The following is a 22060-nucleotide window of genomic DNA, read 5'->3' as shown; positions in this document are numbered from 1 at the left end:
ACCATTTGGCTGCCACAGCCATCCCGAGCCGCTGGCTTTGCACGTGGCATTTTTTCACTCTGTGTTTTTCTCTTGGTTAACTCTGCAGCTTAATATATGACTGTTTATGCTGTAAAATGTAAACCATAAAACATGCAGGATGTGCGATGTGGCTGTAAAACAAACAGGATGTGCCGTGTTGGTTTTGCAACTTTAAACGTTTGCTTTTCCTGACTTTGTCATTTTTTAACTGAGATTTTAGCGCTGCATTTTAACAGGGAAGATTTTAACCCCCTCCTCCTTTCCAGTGAACAGCCTGCTTGTCTTTTCCCTAGTGAGACAGTGGTTTGGGTTTTGGGGTAATACCCACCATGCTGTGGCTCCAGATGAGCCCTGCTCAGAGCCCTCAGGCCACGTACCACAGCCCAGCACCTTCCCTCTCACATTAATGGGAAAATGCCTGAAATAATCTATTTTAAAGTGCCTGGTTTGCTGCTCTATTCAGGCACTGACAACCTGCCTGGCTAAATGAACCTGTCCACAGCCAGCTCCTCGTTAGGCTTCTAAATTAATGATCTGCTTTAGTGTGCTCCACTCTTTGTGGTGCACATGGAGGAGAGCTGGACTGTGCACCAGGAGAAGGCTCCCACCAGCTCAGGCTGAGAGCAGTTCTGCTCTTGCAGGGCCTGTCCCACGAAGGCATTACGTTAGGAATAATAACAGCTTCTCATTTCTAGGAATTTGTTCCCAGTGACTGCAAACACTTTCTTAAAGCTCCCTAAAAAAACAAGTCAGAAAAGCCACAGGGTTTGTTTGCCTTCTCGTGCGCCAGCGGAGCCTGCCTGCGTTTCCTTTTGTCTTTGGTTTCCTCCAAACCTCAAAACCATGAGGAGTGAGGATTTCTGCAGCCTTGGCTGGGGCATTTTTGGGTGTGTGGGCAGCTGCCCAGGCAGAGCTGGGCTGGCTCACCCACCCTGGCACCCTCAGCCACTGCAGTGTCCCCATCCCTACATGGAGTGCAGCTCCTCTGAGCCAGGGACCTCACCTGAAAGACAGGCAGCAGAAATTTCTCCTGATTCCATTAATAAATGAATCCATTTATCCAGCTACACCCTGACTCTGTGCACTGCAATAGCTGCTTAATAGCAGGGATGAGCAGCCCCATGGAGATTACGAGAAATGGAGGCACTTTGGAGGATTAAAGTAAGTAAGATGAACATCTTAATTAATAAACTGTGGAGTTGAAGCCTTTGCTGTGATGCATGGAATTAGACTGGAGAGTCTTTACCATGCTGGGGATGTGGGAAAGCCTCACCCCCTGCAGCCCTTTCTCTGCAGCCTCACAAACCTCACTCCTGCTGCTTGCCCTGGCCCGTTATCTGTTGTGGTAAATTATTAGTTACACTCAGAGGCATGGGAGGCATTTGTCAGTGCAGACACATAAAACTGAGCAGGTTTTATATCAGAACAAATTCAGAGCTCTGTAATCTGCCCCAAACCCCTGTGGCTGAGCAGGTTTTGTGGCAGGTAAGCCTGTGCCCAGCTCACAGAGAACAGCCTGAAAACGTGGGCTGTATATTTTTGCTCCGGGGGGATTTTTTATCCATGAAAGGCTTCTTTCACACCAGGCTTAACAACTGAGGAACGTTCATGTTGGAAATGGATTAAGAAATCAGCAGCCACTGTAATGTTTAGCTACAGTGAGGTCTATCTGATCCCAAAGAAAGCACTGTAAGCCACCTATGCTTAGAGTGAAATCTGAATTTATGTATTTTCAAAGCATTACATGCAGAGATAATCAGCCTGATAGAGTCCCTGATTTACATGGGGCTGGTGAGTGATTCTGAGCCTCCAAAATTCTGGCAGAGCTGGTGCTCTGCTCTCTGGTGCATTTGCAGAGGTGAAAATAATCTTCTAAGTGCCAGCAAGGGTGGCACATCCCTTACCCATTCCCAGTGTATGCTGCCTGGGAAATACCTGGCAGTGTTTTCCAGGTGAAAAATGGGAATGACTCCATCACTCCAGGTTATTTTGTGCTAATCTCAGGTGCAGAGGATGCACAAAAATCCCCTCTCTGTTGGGAAGGGGAACATAACTCCTGTATTTCTTTAGAAAGCTGATTCAGGGCAATATGTAACAAGAGTGTGTCTGCACAGGATAAATCCTCAGGAAGGGAATTCCACTTTCTCCAGAGGTTTAAAGTACCCAGGAGGGGTTTGTGCTGTTGTTGTGCTGCTGTTGTCAGTGACTCCATTGAAATTAAACCTCTCTGCCAGAGGACTCAGCTCCTGCAGCCAGGCCAGCTTGGAAAGGGCAAGAGCATCACAGCAGTATTCTTGAGAGGTTCTGACTGGGACCAGATCGATTGGAAATGAAAAAAATGGGAATATAAAGTATATATAAGTAGATTCTAGAATATATAAAGATATTCCTGCAGGGAAACAAACAATTTAACAAAGGAGGCAAGGAATAAATGGAGATTAGAAGTGGAGGTTGTGACAAATAAAAGTAGATATTTAATTTAATTCCCCCCAGCACAGCACTGCTGAGCTTGCTTGTGTTAGTCTGTACCTGTGTCACTCCTGGGCTGCTGGTGGTGTCTTTTAATTGCCATAATTACTTTATCTGCTTTTATTTTAGTTTCTGGGATGTAACCAAGTGAGATTTAAAGCTACAGGATATTATAGATGGCCTGTCACTCATGACAGCATTTGAAGTGATATTCCTGTTTTCTTGACCCAAATCTGCTGTTTACTGGCTTCACTCATTAATGCTGATGAGTTTGTTATTTCTCTTCAGATTTAATATTTGCACACTTGGTTTTATTTGATTATCACTGAAAGCCTTAATTTTTCCCCTCGTTCTGGGGTTTCCTTTTCATTTTTCTATTAATTAAATCAGCCTTTTTCTGCCCGTGCCAGTCAGACGCACTCAGGCACTTTTAATTAGCTCCACGTCCTGCTAATCTTGCAAAACCCTAATTTTGATTCATAATTTTTTTTTATTTGTTTGCTTTATGACTTGTGGCCAAGCAGTTTCCTCTCAGGTGCTGGTGGGAGGTTTATGGGAAGCAGCTTCCCCACCCCGGGCACTGGGATCACCAGAGGGAGGGAGGGAAGGAGGGATGGGGCCACAGCAGCTCCCGGGGGAAATCCTACCTGGGGGAAAAGGACACAGCCTCACCCCTCTTGTCCTGCTCAGAGCAGCTTTCAGCTAAAAATTTCCTGTATTTTTATGTATAACATTTAGGGTTTTTTAGTATATATATATATCTATATCTATATGTATGTATGTATGTATGTATGTAATATATATATGTATGTTTTAAAAATTACATGGTTTCTTATATGTATAAGGAATATATGCAATATTTATTTTTCTTATATCCATATTTATACTTTAGATATATAAGAATTCATATATATATACACATATATATCATATATATACATATATATACATATACATATATACATATATATACATATATATACATATATATACATATATATATACATATATATACATATACATATACATATACATATACATATACATATACATATACATATACACATGTAATCTCCCCTAATACCAAACCACCTTTTTTCTTTTTTCTCAGTCCATTTAAGCCTTGGAAAAACCCTTTTGTCCAGCCCTGAAAATTTCAGAGCATCACTAAGCCTTCTGCTGAAAGAATATCCATGGAAAGATTATTTTCTTTTTAATTTCCTTTTTTTTTTTTTTTGGTACTCATTCATTTTAGGAAATCAGAGCAATAGTGGTGCCCAAATAAATTACAAAGTGAAGTTTTACATTGTTTGCTGGAATAAAAAAGGAGCAGAGCTGTGTTCCACAGGGAGGGATGGATCCAGGGTTTCCATTTCAATACTGGGGAAGAAGTGGCCAGTGGGGTTGGTGGTTGAAAGGAAGATTTACTTCTCTCTCTTAAATCCTTTTGTTGTTGCATCGCTGGTTTCTGTGAGTCAAATGCAGCAGATTTTGGTAAAGTTTAACTGGAATCAGAGCCTGAAATGGTCAGGTCTGGAGCAGGAGCCAGCCTGGAGAAGGGCAGGGAAGGAGGTCGCTCTTGGGGGCCGGGTGACAGCGTGGGGTCACACAAGGGGTGTCCCAGGATGTCACACTGGGGGTCTGCCCAAAACCCCTCCGGTGGCAGAGGGGAGCTGGGATCCCCCCGAGCTGGCCCCATGCATTCCAGCTGCTGGGAGATGGCAAAGGAGCCGAGGGAGACAGAGCCCCGAAATCCCAGCTTTGGCCATCTCCTAAGGAACGTTTGTCTGAGCTCCTGTTGAACCTTTTCCCAACATTTTCCAGCCTTTCCTTTATTCCCTGCTCTGCTGCTTGCCAGGGCAAAGGCGTGGGTTTGGGAGGTTCCCCTGCTCCCTGCAGGAGCAGCCTGGCTGCACTGGGTCTGTGCCTGCCGTGGGGCAGAGAGGAGGAATTCTCCCCTGGGAAGGGCAAATCCATAGGATGGGATGCAGGGAACGTCAGAGCTCGTCTGAGCTGCTGCAGAGCCTGTGGGAACAGGAGATTTTATTTGGTTGAACTGGGTGATCTCAGGGGTCTTTCCCACTGTAAATGTTGGTGTGATTTTCATGCTGGCTTTGGGGTGAGGTGTCCCTGGCAGTCCCAGGGTGGGTGCAGGGAAAAGAGAGATTTGGGATCCCAAATCCCCTGGGCAGCACAGCTGGGTCAGCTCCAGTGCTGATGGAGCATCTCCAAAACTATTCACTCCTAAAAAACCCTGGGATGGTTTATACCACCAAATGCTGTAAATATTAATTGAGATGATTCTGCAGAGCCTCCTTGATTAAAACACCATTTTTTCCATGCAAAAAACTGGATTGTCAGGTTTTTGTGCTGGGCCGTCATGCTCCAGCTCCAAGTCCCAGTGTGGGACCAGGGCCAGCCTCAGCTCAAAGGCTTTTTCACTTTGAAAGAATAGAGGGAAGGAAGAAAGAAGCAGAAAATATATTAAAATGCAAGATTTTATATTAGTTATGTGATCCCCCGGGAGCAACCATAAAATTATGTGGCTTTTTCGTAGCCATTTACTATTCAATATAAAAAGGGGAGTTGCTATAGCAACCACTGCATCATCTGACATCTGATACCTTGGCGAAACAGGGAGCTCTTAAATCAACTCCCCAAATTTCATATGAAAGTAAATGCATTTTACTGGTGATTTCAAGGCCAGTTTGCCTTGTGACGAGGAATGTGGCACCATTTCCCCAGCTCAGCTCGTGGCCTTTGGGTCCCATCCTGCAAACTCAGGCCCTGGAGCCGACATTACTCAGCAGTGTGAGAGATTAGAAGTTAGAGGAGTTTGTTTTCCTAAGTAAAAGTAAATGAAAGGAGCAAATGACACCATTTTTTAAAACATTTCTTGCTGACTGGGGAATGCCAAAAAAATGAAGTTGAGTTCTGTAACAGCTGAAATTCCAGCTGCAAGCGTGTGAGCAGCACAAAGGAGGGAGACGGGGTGAAATTAAAAATCAAAATGAGAAGGATGTTTGTGTAAGGTCTCGTTGGCCTTTGGGGTTGGGCTCTCTCACAGTCTGCTCAGCACGTGTGACGTGCAGGGGGTAGCAGTGGCATCACCCTGGGGATGCTCTGGCTTCTCTGCCAGCACCAAGGCAGTTCCAGGGCCAGGGGGAGCAGCCAAGAGGCACAAAACATTTCCCAAAATATCCAGGAGCTCTTTGGATCTCACCTGGTGCAGTCTAGGAGGGTCCCCACCACTGGGTCCCTGCCAGCCTATCCCAAACTACCTACTTTTTGTACAAAAACAGTGTAAAAATGTGTGTGACAGTGTCTGACCTTGAATTAATCTCCCCATGAAAAAGGGAAGTGCAGGAAAATACAAAGTTATTGTTTTAGCATCACCTTTGAGGCCAAAGGCTCCTACATCACTGCTCAGTGCTCTGTCCCATCAATTAAAATACTTCTCATTTTTTACACAATTCTTGAAGCTAATCTTTCCACTGATGTTCGTCACTGGAGTGGAATTTACATTTGTTTTGTGTATTTTTAGCTTTCCAAAGCAGCCTTGAAAACTATTTAGCCTGAATTGTTGGCATTTCACTTTGCACAGACTCGGTGTTTTGTGGCTAAAGGTTGTTTTTGGGGTGGTTTGTAAGGATTTTGAATGCTCAGGGATTACACCAAGCACAGGTAAGGAGGATTTGTGTGCAGACACAGCCTCTGTGCAGGAATTCTTGTTCTTAAGTCAAATGCTGGTTTTATGCAGAGAGTAATTGCTGACCCCCAAAGGGATGTGGGAAATCCTCTCTGCAGCTGGTGGGGAGCCACACACTCAAATTCCAACAGGAATTACACTGAGACAGGTGAGCAAATACTCACTTTTTGTGCAAGAGACAGAAATGCCCAAACTTGGAAATGAAGGGGCAAAATTAGGCCATTTAGGGTTTTTTTTATTATGAACCTCCAGGCAGATCTGCAGCCACAACTGAAACATTGAGCAGCTGTCAGAAATCCTTTCCTGAGTTTTTCTGTCAGGCTCCAAGAAGTTCATTTGTTCATTTTGGAAATAGTTTGGGCTCCTTGACTTTGAAGATGTTATTAAAAATGCATTTATCTTTTTAAAGGGATCATTATAGCCCAGTGGATGCTGCTTTGGAGGGGGAACACAGGCTATTCATGCAGGGTGTATCAAAACTTGAGCTCCTAATTTTCCCTTTAGAAATCTCAGTTTAAAGTTGTTTTCTTCATTGTGAAGCTGAGTTGCTCTGGCTCTGGGGAAAAGTCACCCGTGCTGGGCAGTGTGGGACAGTGAGGAGAGCTCAGCAAACCCCAGACTGCCATTATTTATCAGCATACCTCAACTCTTAATTACTGAAAATTGAAATGTCCCTTCTTTTATGACAGTCCTGTCCCTCGGGTGTTACTTTGTTTTACGAGTGGCTGATACATGAAAGCAGAGCAAAGGCTCCAGCCCAAAACCTGAGCCGACCCTCTCAGATCTACACCCTGCACATCAACAGCCACAAAGTGGTTCAGAGGCTCGATGCAAAGCTGATAAAATGCCAAAAATTCCTCATTCTCTCTCTTGGGGAGCAGGGAGGGTTGTCTGGAAAATGTCAACAGTAAAAATTGCATTTAAGTGGTGCATAATGCAGCAGCTACTGTGGGCAGAGGGACCTGCAGCAGAGGAGGGGGTTTGGAGAGCAGGAGCTCCATGCACTGCCTCCCATCCCAGCTGGAGCACCTGGAGCTGCTGCTCTGAGCTCTCCTGGCCATGGCACTCATGGAGAAGAAAAGTTTCTGAACACACAGAGCAATCACAGAGCAAAAACCTTCTGCTTCTTGGTAATTCTCATTTAAAACTGGCTAAAACCATAATTAGTGTGAACTGATGCTGCTGTGCTGCAGTGTGCACATCCATCCATCCATCCACCCATCTATCCATCCATCCATCCATCCATCCATCCATCCATCCATCCATCCATCCATCCACCACCAGTGGAAGACCCCACCCATGCCAGTGTCCCCTCCTTGGCCTGGCCCTGTCCCTGCAGGGCTTTGGGGTGACAGCCTGGCTGGAATCCCTCTCCCCCAGGAGCAGCTGGGCTCAATGAACCCATTTGGGAGCGGAAGGAGGAGATTGGAAAGGATTGTGCTGAGAAAACAAGGCAGCAGTATTTCTTCTTTGCCCAGGAAAAGGAATAAAGGCTTTTCTTGAAACCATCCCACTTCTTAAAAGAAATTCCATTTCTTGAAGCCATTTTCTTCTGCAGTGTCTGGGCACATCCCTGCAGTGGGATGAGCCTGGGCAGCCTCTCTCAGGCCAACAAAGCTCCACCAAAAAACCCTTTACTGGAGCCAGGCTGTGATCCCTGCTGGACCTCAGCCCCTCCCCAACCCCCTGGCACCCTCTATAAAAAATCCTTTGGCTGGTGCTCGTCCTGCCTTTCCGTGGCCAAGACTCGAGGAGGGGAGAGGTGCCTGGACCAGCCACCCACACTCAGCCACTGCACAAACAGCAGGAAAAACCAATCAGCTGCTTTGTAGGTTTTTGGAGTTTGTTTTTTTTACCAGCAGATAAAAGAAAAATAGCTTTCTAGCTTTTTTCCCCCTGTGGTTTCTGTGTTGTTTTTTTTTCCTCTGCTAAACTGTGTATTTTTCAGCTCAGTAAAGCATTTATTAGGAATCTTTACAGGCCAGGCTGCTGGTGAATTATATATTGTACGGCTTCGGCGTGAGCTGGGGAAAAAAAAAATTATGACATTTTTTCCACCCAGACTGATTCTATCCAATAGCAATGGAAAATGAGGGTTTACCAGGAAAGCTTTAAGTTCAGCTCTGCTTGCCAGAGCTGCAGATACTTTTGTGCCTCGGTCCATGTGCATTTCTAGAATGTAAATTTTCCTTTCTAACTCACAAGCCAAGCTAAAGCAGAGCTCTGCTGGGCTTTGGGTCCTGCTGCAAAGTGTCCATCAGCCATGGCTTGTCTCTTTTCTTTTTTGAATGGACTTCTCACTTTGGCACCAATTGTTTTTCAGATCATCCTGAATTCAATGCACAAATACCAGCCCCGGCTGCACATAGTGAAGGCGGACGAGAACAACGCCTTTGGCTCCAAGAACACGGCTTTCTGCACCCACGTCTTCCCAGAGACCTCCTTCATTTCTGTCACCTCCTACCAGAACCACAAGGTAGGCAGCTTTTGGGGCTACAAATCCTTTATTTCTGCCCAGGAACTGTGGTGAGAGGATCTTCCTGTTCTGCTGGTTTAAAAGACGAGTTTCCATCCTGGCTTTAAGCAGGAGGGATAAGCCAGGGTGCAGCTCTGGAGGAGCAGGGATGCTGCTGGTGACAATATTTTGGCAAAGCCTGGGCTCCCCTGACTCTCTGTGCTCAGAGAGCCGAGATGTCATTCAACCAGCAAAGCACATCTAATAATGACCAGTAAAGCTCGCTCATAAATCTGCAGTGAACAGTAATTACAGAATGTGTGTTTAGTGAGACAGATGAGGAATGTAACCATAAAAACGGAACTGGGAGCTGCCTCTGCGGTTTGCACGTGGGGCAGGAGGGGCTGGGGGTCTGCAGAGGGGGACCTGGGGGGTGTGAAGTACAAAGGGTCCGTTCTGTGCTCTGGGTGGGTGTCAGGGGCACCTGTGTGCTGCAGGGGCTGCTCTGTGGTGTCAGGGTGGTGTTACCTGTGCAGAGTTCTGTCTGAGCTTGGATCCCAGCAGGAGTGACAGCACTGGGACAGCAAATTGTCACCTCTGTGTCACCTCAGCAGGGCAGGGACAGGGGAGGTTGGCAGCAGAGGATGGAAAGGCTTCAGATTCTATCCTGCTACTGCTCTGCCTTTGCACAAACTCCTGCTCCTGGGAATTCTGCTAATAGTAAAGTCCAGTTGCTGTATGAGGAATAATTAATAATTTAATTGGAATTTTTAAAGGGCATCAAGATTCATAAATAAAGGTGCGGAGTGAGGTAGCACTGCCAGAACCCTCCTGTCACCCTGAGAGTGAAATCTGCCATGTGTAACTGTACCAGCTCCTTTCCTACACATTCACAGGAAAATCCTGCAGGAACAGGAACAAGTGTGAAATTCTTCCTCCCCAATAACCTGACCAGAGCTTTTCCTCCCAAGCAGGATGCCTGTGTGCCCTTTGATGCTGGAAGCATAGAGTCCTTACAAAAATGTTGCAATTAGTGAGCCAGTAAAGAGACTCGGAGCAGAAGCATGGATGTGGTATGGTCAGGCAGGGTGGGGGAAAAGTGCCCATTAGGACACTGAATGTAGAAAAGTTGTAGCTGTTGATGTAAAATGACTCAAACATGGTTAACCAAAAAGAGCTTATATTTAATACATATTTAAAATGTCTGCTGTCAATGGTGCCTTTCATCCCTAAAGTTCCCAGAGTGTTCCATAAACTCCACACTTGCCCTGTCACTGCTGTCCAGCCGTGCTGGGGGTAGTTTGTGGCTGGGGGGCAGCACAGGGTGGACCTGACAGATTTAGGGAAAATGTCTCAGATGAGCCCAAATTCTTTAGTGAAGATCCTGTGAGGAGCCTCTGTCTGCAGGCTGGGGGGGACGGACACTGCCCTGAGCAGGGGACATGGGGACATGCAGAAGGTGACAGCAGGCAGAAGGTCTCACCAGGACCTCAGTGTGCTCTTGAGAAAAATCTCAGCCTCAGAGGAATACCTGAATGGTTTTATTTATTCTCTTCAGCGTCAACAATTAAAAACCTGGTCTGGGTATCTTTTAGAAGAAACAAACTGCTGAACTATATTTAGCTTAGAAATCTCCTGCCAGCAAGAAGTGTGGTTGTAAATAATTGTATTCCTAAAGAAAAAAATTAAGACGTTGAGGATAGAGGTTACCCCTGGGCACAGGTCAGTGAGGAAGGTGTGTGCTCACCCCAAATCCCCTCCTGGGCTGGATGAGGCCAGGGGAAGGTGACAAGGAGGGACTGAAGCCCTGATCCTGCTCATGTCAGAGGAAAACCACGATCGCTGCATAACAAAATGAAATTAAGATGTACAAACCTGCTGTCAGGCTGTGGGTTTGGAAGGGTCCTACTCTTCTTGTGGTTCATCAGCTGCTTGAGCTTCCCTGCAAGGGCTCGAGCCCTGGAAGCTGCTTAAATTCACATGTCACCACCTTCCCCTCCAGCTCTGAGAGCAGCCAGCTGTGTTCTCAGGAGTTTTTTTGGTAAGGGATATTTTTCAACATTGCTAAAAGTGTAGTTGTTAGTAACAGCAACAGCTCTGCAAAACCATCCCAAAGCAGAACTGGCTGCTCTCCTCAGCATTAAAATGGGATGCAGGGAGCTCGGAGCAGGGAGAGGGGCTGTGCAGGGATGGAACAGTGTTTGAGTTGTGACCTTCACAGAGTTAAAATGACTGAATGGTGGCCATAAAGGTGTGTTAAATTGTTATGGGAATTAGGGAGAGCCACACCATGACAAGCAGGGCTCTCTAAAAAGGAAACATAGGAAAGCATTTAAATCAGAAAAATAAATTCTCTCTATCAGGAGTCCAGAAAAAGAACACAGGGCCTAGAATAAGACCCAGACTCTGCATTTCACAGGGGTCATCAGGACTGGGCCCCTCGAGACCCACCAGCTCAGCCCTGCTGCTGCTGTACCTTTGGTCTGATTTGCTTCCAAACACTTTATCCTTGCTTTTGTTCTTTTAAAGATAACCCAGCTGAAAATTGAGAACAACCCCTTTGCCAAGGGCTTCCGGGGCAGCGACGACAGCGACCTGCGCGTGGCACGGCTCCAAAGGTACCTCCTCCCTCCTCCTCCTCCTCCTCCTCCTCCTCCTCACGGGCTGCAGCTCTTGGGAGAAGCAGCTGAAAGGTGTCTGCTTGTGCCTGAGGGGCACTGATGTCCCTCAAAAGCCCTTCCTGACACGCTCTGTGCTGTCAGCCCTTGCCACACCCAGAGCAGCACGATGAGTTCACCGTCTGAAGCAAAGGGTGGTGAAGTCATTGGCTGGAGATGCTCTGGGGGAGCCAAACCAATATTTCCTCACTGCTGATGAAATTCTGATGGTGCTGATCACTGCCTAACCAGCCTTCATTTTTCTCACCTCTTTTAGCAAAGAATATCCAGTAATTTCCAAAAGCATCATGAGGCAGAGGTTGGTGTCCAGTCACGGCCAGCTGTCAGCAAAGCCAGATGTTAACCCACTGCATGGGAATCACCAGAGCCTTCAGCATTATCAGTATGAGAATGGTGCTCACATGCAGTTTGCAGCTTCGGATACTCAAGATCTGCCACTCAACACCTTCACAGCACAGAGAGATTCAGGGCTCTTCTACCATTGTCTAAAAAGAAGAGGTAACTCGAGTTCACAGCTAGAAAAATATTACAGAAAATAAACCCAAGACCATGAGTTTGGTTTGGATTGGTCTCTTAGGCCTTGATCTTCAAAAATACTCTTGTGATTGGAGTGTTCTGGAGGTCAGGAGGCAAGAGCTGCTGTTTGGAGCAGTTTTTAGTGGGTTTGTCCCATAGAAGGTCCCATAGACGTAGCTAGTCATGTTCTTTTGCTTGTAATGTTAAACAGCCCTGAGACAGAGCTGAACAATGAACTAGAATGTGTAATTCAAATGGCACAAAGCTTCAGTGGAAAATTATCCATTGTTAGGATCAGCGGAATTAAAAATTGTTTGCAGGAGGCCATTAGCATTACCAAAATTCTACACTTTCCAGGGCAAAGCCATGAGCAATTCCCTCAATGCCTGCAGACCAGTGGGACTGTGGGAGCTTGGTATGAGCAGCCCTTTCCTCTCATCCACTAATTCTCAAATTTAAGTGAGCTGTGACTGCATTCTCTTCCTTTTAGTCCAGCATCAGATGAGATCATGGCATGTTTTAAGTTAAATGGAAAAAATTTGCACAGAAGAAAAAAATCCTTCTATTTGCATGCTCATGTCTCACTGCCTGCTAATTTATTTAAGCTGGGAGAATCCTCTGATCATGGCTAAATGAAGAATCTAACAGCACCAGTAATGAGGGCTGCAAGGCAAATGTGTAATTTTAGCAGATGTTTAATGTACAGATGAATTCACTAGTTCATCCAGAGAATATTCCTAATAACTAACAGAAAGCTGCTGGGGAACAGGGCCGTGGTCCTCACAGGAGGAGAGGGGCTGTGCAAAGCTGAGGAAGGGCTGCTCACTGGGAAAGGGCTCCTTTATCTGGAAATATTTCTGCAGCTTTTGACGTGAATATCTGGGAAATGTAGAGTCATTTTTGCAATGACAGGAAGGCAGGCTGTGATAAGAGCCTTTAAGAGACTTCTTGAATTTGTCAGGAGGAACAGTGCAGGAGTGTCAGGGCCCTCCCTTATCTGGGTGAACGTGGAGTAATCCCTGATGTGAGAAGAGTCCCTCACTTAAGCTGACAAATGTCACCAGAGCGCTTTGAGGCCGGGGAGGATTAGCCTGACATTTGCAGCCCAATGTCTTTTTGATGTTGTACATTTTCCCGAACTGGATGAAGCTGAGAAAGGGCACCAGTTTAGTGAAATAATCGCAGCCTCCAAGGGGGCTCCCAGTCCCAGCAGAGCTGCTCCTGAAGGTGAATTTCTCTTGCAGAGAGCGCTCGGCACCTGGACCTGCCCTGCAAACGCTCCTACCTGGACGCCTCGTCCTCGGTGGGCGACGATCACTATTTCCGCTCGCCGCCGCCCTACGAGCAGCAGATGCTGAGCCCGTCCTACTGCGGCGAGGTGGCCCCCAGGGAGGCCTGCATGTACTCTGGCTCCGGCGCCGACATCGCTGCCGTCTCGGCCGTCGACGATTTGCCGCCGCCGCCGCCCCCGCTGAGCTGCAACATGTGGACTTCAGTCGCACCTTACAGCGGCTACAGCGTGCAGACGATGGAGACTGTCCCCTACCAGCCCTTCCCTCCTCACTTCACCGCCGCGCCCGTGATGCCGCGGCTCCCGGCCATGGCGGGCCAGGGCTCGCAGCCGCCGGGGAGCGGCCCCTTCAGCGTGTACAACCAGCTGGGCCCGGCTCCGGGCCGGGAGCGCGGCCCGGCCTCGTCCTTCCCCAGGGAAAGGGTGCACGCGGCCGTGTGCGAGAGGAAACCCCCCTCTCCGCACCTGAACGCGGCCAACGAGTTCCTGTACTCGCAGAGCTTCTCGCTCTCCAGGGAGGCGTCGCTGCCGTATCATTCAGGGATGGGGACTGTGGAGAACTGGACCGACGGGTGAGCCCCGGGCCCGGCGAGGCCGCGGCGACCTTACTGCTCCAGGACAGTTCAGTCAGTGTTGATACCTGTGGGTAACTTGCACTCGGGTGAGACACACGTGCATTTCCAGAGGGATTTGTGTGGGTGAAGAGCTCGTATCTTCAGGCACACAGAGAGTTCCATCTCCTGTCTCAGTGGGCTGGATTCATCAGGCTCTTAGTGACTCCCAAATAAATTCATTCTCGTGTCTTCATCCAGCAGAAACCATCTTCATGACTAACGAGTGACGTAGCTAGTCATGTTCTTTTGCTTGTAACGTTAAACATCCGTGAGCAAATTTTGGCTATTTGGGAAAAAAATACGAGCTTCGTTTTTACGGTCCTTGGCTCACGAAGCCACAACCTCCCAAACCTCCAAGGAAAACGCCATTCCCTGGGTTGCGCAGCTCAAGGACTGCCGTGGCAGCGCTTCTTCAGCCCTCTCGGCCCGGAGAGATTCCTCGTTCCTCTGGAAGCGCGGGGCCGGCGGAGCGCGGGGCCGGCGGAGCGCGGGCTCCGCTCCGGGGGCCGCGGGCACGGGGGAGAAGGCTCCGATGCACAAACGTCTCTTCTTGCCCCCACACCGACATCGGCCGTGGCTGTGGGAAGCGAAGAAGTGAAGAGTTAAGTCCGAGGCCAAACAGCAAATTAATTGCAGCGTTAGGAACAGACCCAGTGTCTTCAGACTCCCATCCCTTGATTGAATCACATTCGCTTATTGCAATATATTTATGAAGTTTAAGCTTAAAAGTTGCTAATACTTTCCAGAACCAATTTCTGTATTTGCTGGTCCTTGATTTCTTTCGTATTCAGCTGAAACGTGCCTTTTGTGCTATGTTCTTTTCTTTTGCAGCTCAGACAGAATTGTTTTCAGCCTAAAGCAGGCCTAGAGGAATACTTTCCTAATGATGGGGCGGGGAGGGAAGAGCTCCCGTGACCCCCCAGGCTTTACAGTGTACAAATATTTGTAGAACAGGTAAAATCTGTAAGCAGCGCACCCTCGCTCCCTTTGCCCACGGTGGAAGGTCCGGGGCCGATTCCTGGCCGTGCCCTCCGCAGTGTCCCTGTGAGCTGCCGTGGGGGGATCCAGCACAGGTGGCTTGGGTGGTCTCAGAGGTCCTTCCCAGCCTCAGTGGCTCTGTCAGGAGGCTGACACTCGTGGGGAAGCAGAGGAGTTCCCTCTGGGGCACAACTCCCCCAGAGCTGCTGTCCCGTGCGGGGTGCACCGTGCCGAGCTCCCGGGCTGTGCCACCAAGGCCGGTGACGCAGAGGTGACGCTGCAGCTTGGTTCCACTGAAGAGCACAATATTCAACCTTTACTCATTGCACAGTGGGGGTTTTTATTTCCTCCCATTGTTCCCAGATGGGCAAAGGCAAAAAGATGAAATGCAGGTGTGGAAGTGGGGAGGTGCTTCTGTGCTTTGGTGAATCCATCCCAAGGAGGAGCCCGATGGATGGGGGGGCTGTGACACAGCCCCGAGGTCACATTGCAACCCACTCAGCAGGATTCATGTGTGACTGGTGAGGATTTTGTAACCAGATTTTGGAAATCACTACAATTTTTGCATGCTGAATAGCTATTTATATACATATATATTTTATATATAAAAATATATATAAAATTATATATATCACAAATGCAGGCCACGTGTCCAATTCAGCTTTGCTTTTAACAAATGAAATACTTAATAAAAATGAATGTTGCAAAGGGTTTTTTTTTTTAAAGACATCTATTTAAAATTTTTTTTTATTACACACCTTTGATGTAAAAACTAAGAATTGGTTAGACAAAAAAACATATATACTACAGATAAATCTTTATTAGAAACCACATTAGATACAGGTGGTATGGAATTTTTAAATGTTTGTTACATAGCATGGACATTTTATTTTACATATCAGAACATAAAGTCATTTTACTACTACACGCTGTCTCTGGGTGCATTTCAATGATGAGTATAAAAATGTTCCATGGTGAATTAAGGTGCCCTGTCTCTCTGCTGTCTCCTGCTGCCTGACTACACCAACCTCCCACTTCCCAAGGTGCACACCTGGCCCTTTTTTCACCATCTCAAAGCTCCACCATCAGGTTTTAGGTGCCCATGGGTTGATTTGGGATTGTTCAGGTGTTTCTTTGTTTTAGGGGCCCCGGGAGTTGATCTGAGCACTGAGTTAAAAGCAGCCACTGATGCCCAGAGCTCCACCCCTCGCCCCTGTGCCCGGTGCTCGCTGCCAGGCCCAGCGGTGCCCTGGTGGGAGCAGGGGGAGAGGCCTGGGGCTGTCACTGCCCACAACTGGCAGTGCTCAGTTCATTTCTCACTGTGACACTGCATCAACACTGAACAGACAAATGGAACCCAAAAATGAGCGGGGTCAGCAGCCCAGGCTGAAGGGAAAATCTGCCAGGATCTTCTGCCTGTTTTACAAAGGTGACAACACAATAACAATGTCACTTCTCACTAATAATCACTGCTGCTATTTGAACCATTTTTCATGTACCTTCTGCTCATCCATGCGATATTGATTGATTTAAGGCAATTTAAAAAGTAATTCCTGTAAGAATCCTCCCAGAACCTTTCAGTCAATGCAGGGAGTGAAGAGAAATCTTGACCATGGAATTACTGCGAGTTTTACCTGGCAGCTTTTGCAAAGGGCAGGGCCCAGGCTCTGTCCCACAGCAGCCACTGGAGCTGAGGGAGTGCCCTGGCAATCCCTGTGCCAAATAATGAGCTTTTCCTTATAAAAATAGCAGAGGATATTTATGAGTGCAGGGCCTGATTGGGAAAGGCTGAGTTAGCATAAAAATGTGCAAAATTTGGATATATTATAATCTGGTCATCTGGGTTCCTTTTATAGTCACTGGAGAGAGATCAGACATTGAGATTAAATGGGATGAATCATTCTCCAGTGACAATCATTTTCCACTCAGAGGAATCCAGTTCAGCCACTTAGAGATTTCCCATTTCCAAATGGCTAAAGAAGTCATATTAGTGGGATCCCCCTCCTGTGTGACTTTGACAAAAACACTGAGACATCATTGAATTATTTACATTCAAAATCCCACTCAAGATAAGCACAGGCAAAAAAAAAAAAAAAAAAACTCTTTGTATTAATTTATGGGATGGAAACAGGTTGTTCTTTTTTAGAAGATTTCTAACCTGGGTATGTGTCCAGTCCCAGTTCCAGGCTCCCAGGTGAGACATCCAGGTTCCATTTGATTTCTCCTGATTTTCCCACCTGGAAAGGCTTGGCAGGTGCTGATCCTGATGGAGATCCTGGTTGAGCAGGATCCTTCCTAGGGATGAAGCAGAGCACAGCAATCCTGAGTGTCCTGGAGGATTTGCTCTGTTTGTTTTTCAAATCAGAAACACTAAACTGGGGACATCACTAACAAAAAATCCCAACAACCTGCACAGCTTTAAAAGAGATCAAGTGTGCTTACTGCGTCCCAGTTTGATTTAGTGCAGTTTAAACAGCTTTTAATTCTCAAGAATGTGGAGGTTCGTGTGTGGGGAGGCTTTTCCAGCCCTGGAGTTGCAGCCTGGAGTGGCAAGCCAAGCTCAGGGAAACCAGGCCCATTTCAAATCAGATTAAAGCAAAAATTAGCAAGTGAGAAAAACCTGAATCCACACGAGGACCATTTTCCATTGATGTGCTCTAATCTGTGCTAAAAGGCCCAGGGAATTTTTTAATTCTGTTTTTCTTGAAGGTACATGTCCAAATTTAATCTTGGCCCAGGTGGGCTCAGCTCCACCGAGCCCAGCAGCACTCGGTGCCAGACTGAGCTTGGACTTCCCTCTAAATAGAACAAATATTTGTATCAGCTTGCTGAGAATGTGAGTAATAGGAATATTTGCCAAAATTTAAACAAGCTAAACTTCAGTCCTGCCAAGAGCCTCACCATTCAATCTGGCATCATTGGCAGCTCACAGGCTCAAGAGGGGCCTAAGTCTGGAAGAGCTGGGGTGTTTTTGGCAAACATGAATTTATTTTTCTCTCCACATTTTGGAAAATTTGTGCCTCTCTGTATTAATTTATGATGTCATTAAATAATTCTTTTTGCAGCTTGTATAGAAAGAATGTTTCTTTTGAAGATGAGAACTCCCCTGAGGATGGTTATAGTGAAAAATTCCAGCCAGAGGAAAAAAAAAACCCTCCTCTCTCCTTGGCCACTCATGTTTCTGCAGTAGTGCTTAAACAGCAAAAAAAATCTATGATATTTTAATTTAAGGACCTGCTCCAAGGAGGTGCCATGCACTTGACTGTGACAAGAGGCAGCCTAAATTCAGTGTGATTGGAGGGGTTTTATTCCTGTGATAGCAGCCTGGAAGAGAAATCATGAGCCTGTGCCTTGCTGGTAGAAAACATCACATTTTGAACTGATTTGCTCTCTGCAAAGAACGGGATCAAGATTAAAAATTAAAGAAAAGGAAATCTTGGGAGTGGTACAAGCAAAGCACAAAGCCTTGGCCAACATGAACCTTATTTAATGTGCAAAGCCTGCCATGGGAGAAATGCCTGTAAAACGCTGGGGTTTGGTGGTGGTTTCATCACAGGCTTCACAGCCCCTCCTTGCACCAGCACTGGGCAGGACAGCCCAGCCTGTGTCCTACTTAAACAGAAATTCAATTTAAACCTGGCTGGGAATGACAGGGGAAGCCATGGCCAGCAAATGCTCCTCCCTGAGCACTTTTGGGATGCCAGTTCAGGTGACAATCCCAGTGGATTTACAGCAGCAAGGTGCCTCCGGGATGGAAACGTCCCACCTTTGCAACTGGGTCCTGAGAGAAAGAAATAAAAAGGAGATTAATTAGTGTAAAGAGCGAATAACATTAGTTCAATTAAAATCAGGATAATTGCGGGTTTTGTTAATTAGAAACTCATTTAATAAAAGCAAACCCCACTGCAATGAAAATAGCTACAACAGGTCACAAGGCTCTTGTTCCACTAAAAAATCCTGATGGGGAAGAGGTTTGGAGGATTATTTGGCAAATGCCAATATTTTTCATCTGGGTGTTTTTGTTGTTGTCATTCTCCTTAGTTCTCAGCAAACACAAATGTTTGGCTTTGAACCATACATTGCTGCAATTTCGAGGAACAATTTCAGTGGGGCTGTATTTACAAACTGGTGGAAATTTGACCTTTTTAAGAAGAAAAATTAGGTGGAGTGTCAGCACCGTCTACTTGGGCAGCAACGGTTTTAACAGTCCTGAAAGACAAAATTTGACAAATGTACCTTCTAGCTGGGAGGTTCACACTGCTAACAGGACACTGGGCCAGGTTTCTGTGCTCCCTGCCAGCAGGGATGGACATCCCTGCACAACTGCAGAGAACAACTTGTACAGAGAACAATTCCTTACGTCAGGCAGGCAGCAATGCCCGCTGCACTTCAGCAGAGATGAAAAGCCCAAGTTTTGTGTTTTCACGCCAAAATCCTAAGGCTCAGTCTTATTTCTGTTGAAGTCAAGAGGAAAACTTTTATAGACTTCAGTGTAGCAGGAGCAGCCCTTTAGTCTCGCCCTCACCAAGGCCAGCCTGCAGGCCTGGCTGTGCAGTGCAGCTTAGGAATGAGCCACGGAGTATTTGAGTTTGATGGATGACACAGCCACACTGAAAATTGCAGTTTCCTCCTGCCCAGGGTATCTGAGCAGCTACTGAGAGAACAACAAAAGTCTGAACCTGATATTGTATTTAATTGTATTGTATTAAAAATATCAGCTGCGGATCTAACACATGGAAGGATAGCTGAAAATGGGACAGAATCATACCCAAACCATTGATTATCCCCTCTAAAGCCAAGAGCTCATTTTAGCCTGAAACTTTGGAGCAGCTTGCCCTGGCCATGAGGAATCAATCACAGGACATCCTGGAAAGGTGATGAACTTGCCTGGTGCACCAGAGTAATGGGAACCAGTCGGTGTGCAGGGATGGAGGCAGAGGGGACAAGGCAGGGATGGCAGTGGGGACAGGGAATCTTTTCCATTTACAGGAAAAAATCAAAGTACATTATTATATTTATTAGCCACAGTGCCTCAGCTGATCAAACATCTTTGGGTGAGGACTTTGTCTAAGCCTTACTAGTGAGAACACCAAAGGTGAAGAAGAGTAAAAGGATTTTATCCAAATAAAAATTCTGCTTGAAATGAGCCTGTTCTTCCTTCTCATCTTCCTGATGACACAGCCAGTTCAAAGCTTGGAGGGATCCCCCCACTCCCCCTCACCCTTCCCTTCCACCATTCATCATCCTGAAGGCAAGGAGACAGCTCAGGGCCAGGAAAAGCTTCCAGTGGGATTTCTGTCCAGGATCACAGTGCGGGGCTGCATTTACACCCAGCATCAGACCTGAGCCCTGCCTGCAGCCCTGCCCTTTCCCCTGCAGCTAAGGAGGAAGGTTTCAGCTCTGGGTAAGCCCTGCCCAGGCCCCCCAGGCTGGCAGGGGTCAGTGCAGGGGCTGGGGGCTTTGCTTGGGCAGCAAACATTGTCCTTGCACACACACACACACCCAGCACGAGGCTGGCACTCTGAGATCCCTGAGGATCCAGTGCCCGTCCTCCCTGCACTGACAGAGACACTAAACCCAGAATGTGCAGACTATGGACTCCATGAAATTCAGGATTTACAGATGCTCCTACCCCCAGCAATGACCCAGCTCCTAGTGAATGAATTGTTTCTCTCATGCATAACACAGAAATAACATCCCCTCACCTCTGGGAAGTAGCTAATTAGACTGTCCCCAAATCAGTTTTCATCCTATAAACAGCAAAAGAAGGGGAAGCAGAAGGTCAGCAACCAGGAATTAAATACAGAGAAAACATGAGCTGGAAAACTAAAGTGGAGAAAGGGGGAGAAAAATAAAAATACAATAATTAAATAGAAATGCTCTTTTCTTGCCAAGGAGCAAAAGCAGCAGGCAAAGGAGTTGCATGAGGATAAGTTATGAGTCATCAGTAATATGGAGGGGCTGAGCTTGTTCTGATCTCTTCTCTCTCTTTTCTCTTCTCTTCTCTTCTCTTCTCTTCTCTTCTCTTCTCTTCTCTTCTCTTCTCTTCTCTTCTCTTCTCTTCTCTTCTCTTCTCTTCTCTTCTCTCTCTTCTCTTCTCTTCTCTTCTCTTCTCTTCTCTTCTCTTCTCTTCTCTTCTCTTCTCTTCTCTTCTCTTCTCTTCTCTTCTCTTCTCTTCTCTTCTCTTCTCTTCTCTTCTCTCAGAAACTGTGGCTAACAGAGCCATGCTTCTCACAGCTCCAAAACCAGAACTCTGAAAATGTGCAGAAAAGGAGAAAAGTGACTTTTATCCTGTCTAATCAGACTAAACATCCCCCTCCTCCTGGGATCTCCTATTACCCCTCTGGTTAAGTTTGAATTTTTCAGGTACATGAGTCACTCCTGATCATCACATTGATGTTAATTTAAAAATCCTATTAATTTCCAAAGGACAGGATATTCTCCTTCCACAGGTACTGTATGGCCCTTCCTGACAGTCCTGACAGTGGTAACAATTCCTTACTTGGCTCCACCACCACATTCAAAGGTTTGCTTGGAAATACTTTGTTCCTTTCTGTTGTTTCTTGCTGTGGGTTGAGATCCTTTGTGGGGCAATGGTTCCTTGGTTTTCCACAGCTGAGCTCCTCTTGTGTCCTTCCCAGTTTTCCTTTCCATAGATACTGCACTGCACCATTTCAATGAATCATGCTTCCTTCTAATAAAATATTATTTGAGTCTGATGCCAAAAGCCAGATTTCCATAAAAGAGATTCAGAGTGAGTAATAAGCACAAAAAAAAAAGGATTTTTATTCTTCTGTGTTTCCCTCCCCACTCTCATTTTTGGGGGTCAGAGACTCCTTAGAAGACCAGCAGCTTCAGAATTGATATTTTTTATCTTCAGTTCTGTTTAAGAGCTGCCTTTTCTGCTGGTCCATGTATGGAGGTGTTTCCACCTTCCTCACACTCCTGAGCAGGGCCATCAAGAGCCAGTTTAGTTCTTGGTTCAACAAAACATCTCTGACCTTATTCCTCTGACCTTCCTCACCCCAGTTCCTCCAGCCAGGAGCCAGAGGCAGCTGCCAAGGCCCAGGCCAGAGAACCCCCAGGGGAAAAGATTTTCCCCAAGGGAAATCTCCTGCTTATCCCTCCCAGCCTCCCACCTCCCCTCTTGGCTGGGGTCAAAATTTGGGACATTTGCAAGGCAGAGCACAGCTGAGCCAGCCTCCCTGGCAGCAGGGATGGAGCCTGGAGGGATTTGCTCCTGGCTGTGGATAACCACTGCCCAAAGTGCAGCAGGAGCATGCAAGGCAGCAGAGAGCACAGCAAGCTCCAGCTTGTAAATTCACCCAA

At 46.7% G+C, this 22060-nt stretch overlaps 1 protein-coding gene across 1 annotated transcript in view; it reads left to right on the top strand.

Annotated features, from left to right (window-relative positions):
- Window positions 1-13715, top strand: part of TBX4 (T-box transcription factor 4) — a 34224-nt gene extending 20509 nt beyond the window's left edge. The window contains exons 6-9 of the mRNA XM_077787627.1: window positions 8523-8675; window positions 11184-11272; window positions 11589-11830; window positions 13093-13715. Coding sequence (XP_077643753.1) covers window positions 8523-8675; window positions 11184-11272; window positions 11589-11830; window positions 13093-13715 — 1107 coding nt within the window. The remainder of the gene's footprint in view (window positions 1-8522; window positions 8676-11183; window positions 11273-11588; window positions 11831-13092) is intronic.
- The last annotated feature ends 8345 nt before the right edge of the window (window positions 13716-22060 follow it).

Source organism: Lonchura striata, chromosome 20 (genome assembly GCF_046129695.1).
Source record: "Lonchura striata isolate bLonStr1 chromosome 20, bLonStr1.mat, whole genome shotgun sequence".
NCBI classification, from domain to species: domain Eukaryota; kingdom Metazoa; phylum Chordata; class Aves; order Passeriformes; family Estrildidae; genus Lonchura; species Lonchura striata.
Note: the sequence above shows the minus strand (reverse complement) of the source record. Positions and strands in the feature narration are given on the sequence as shown.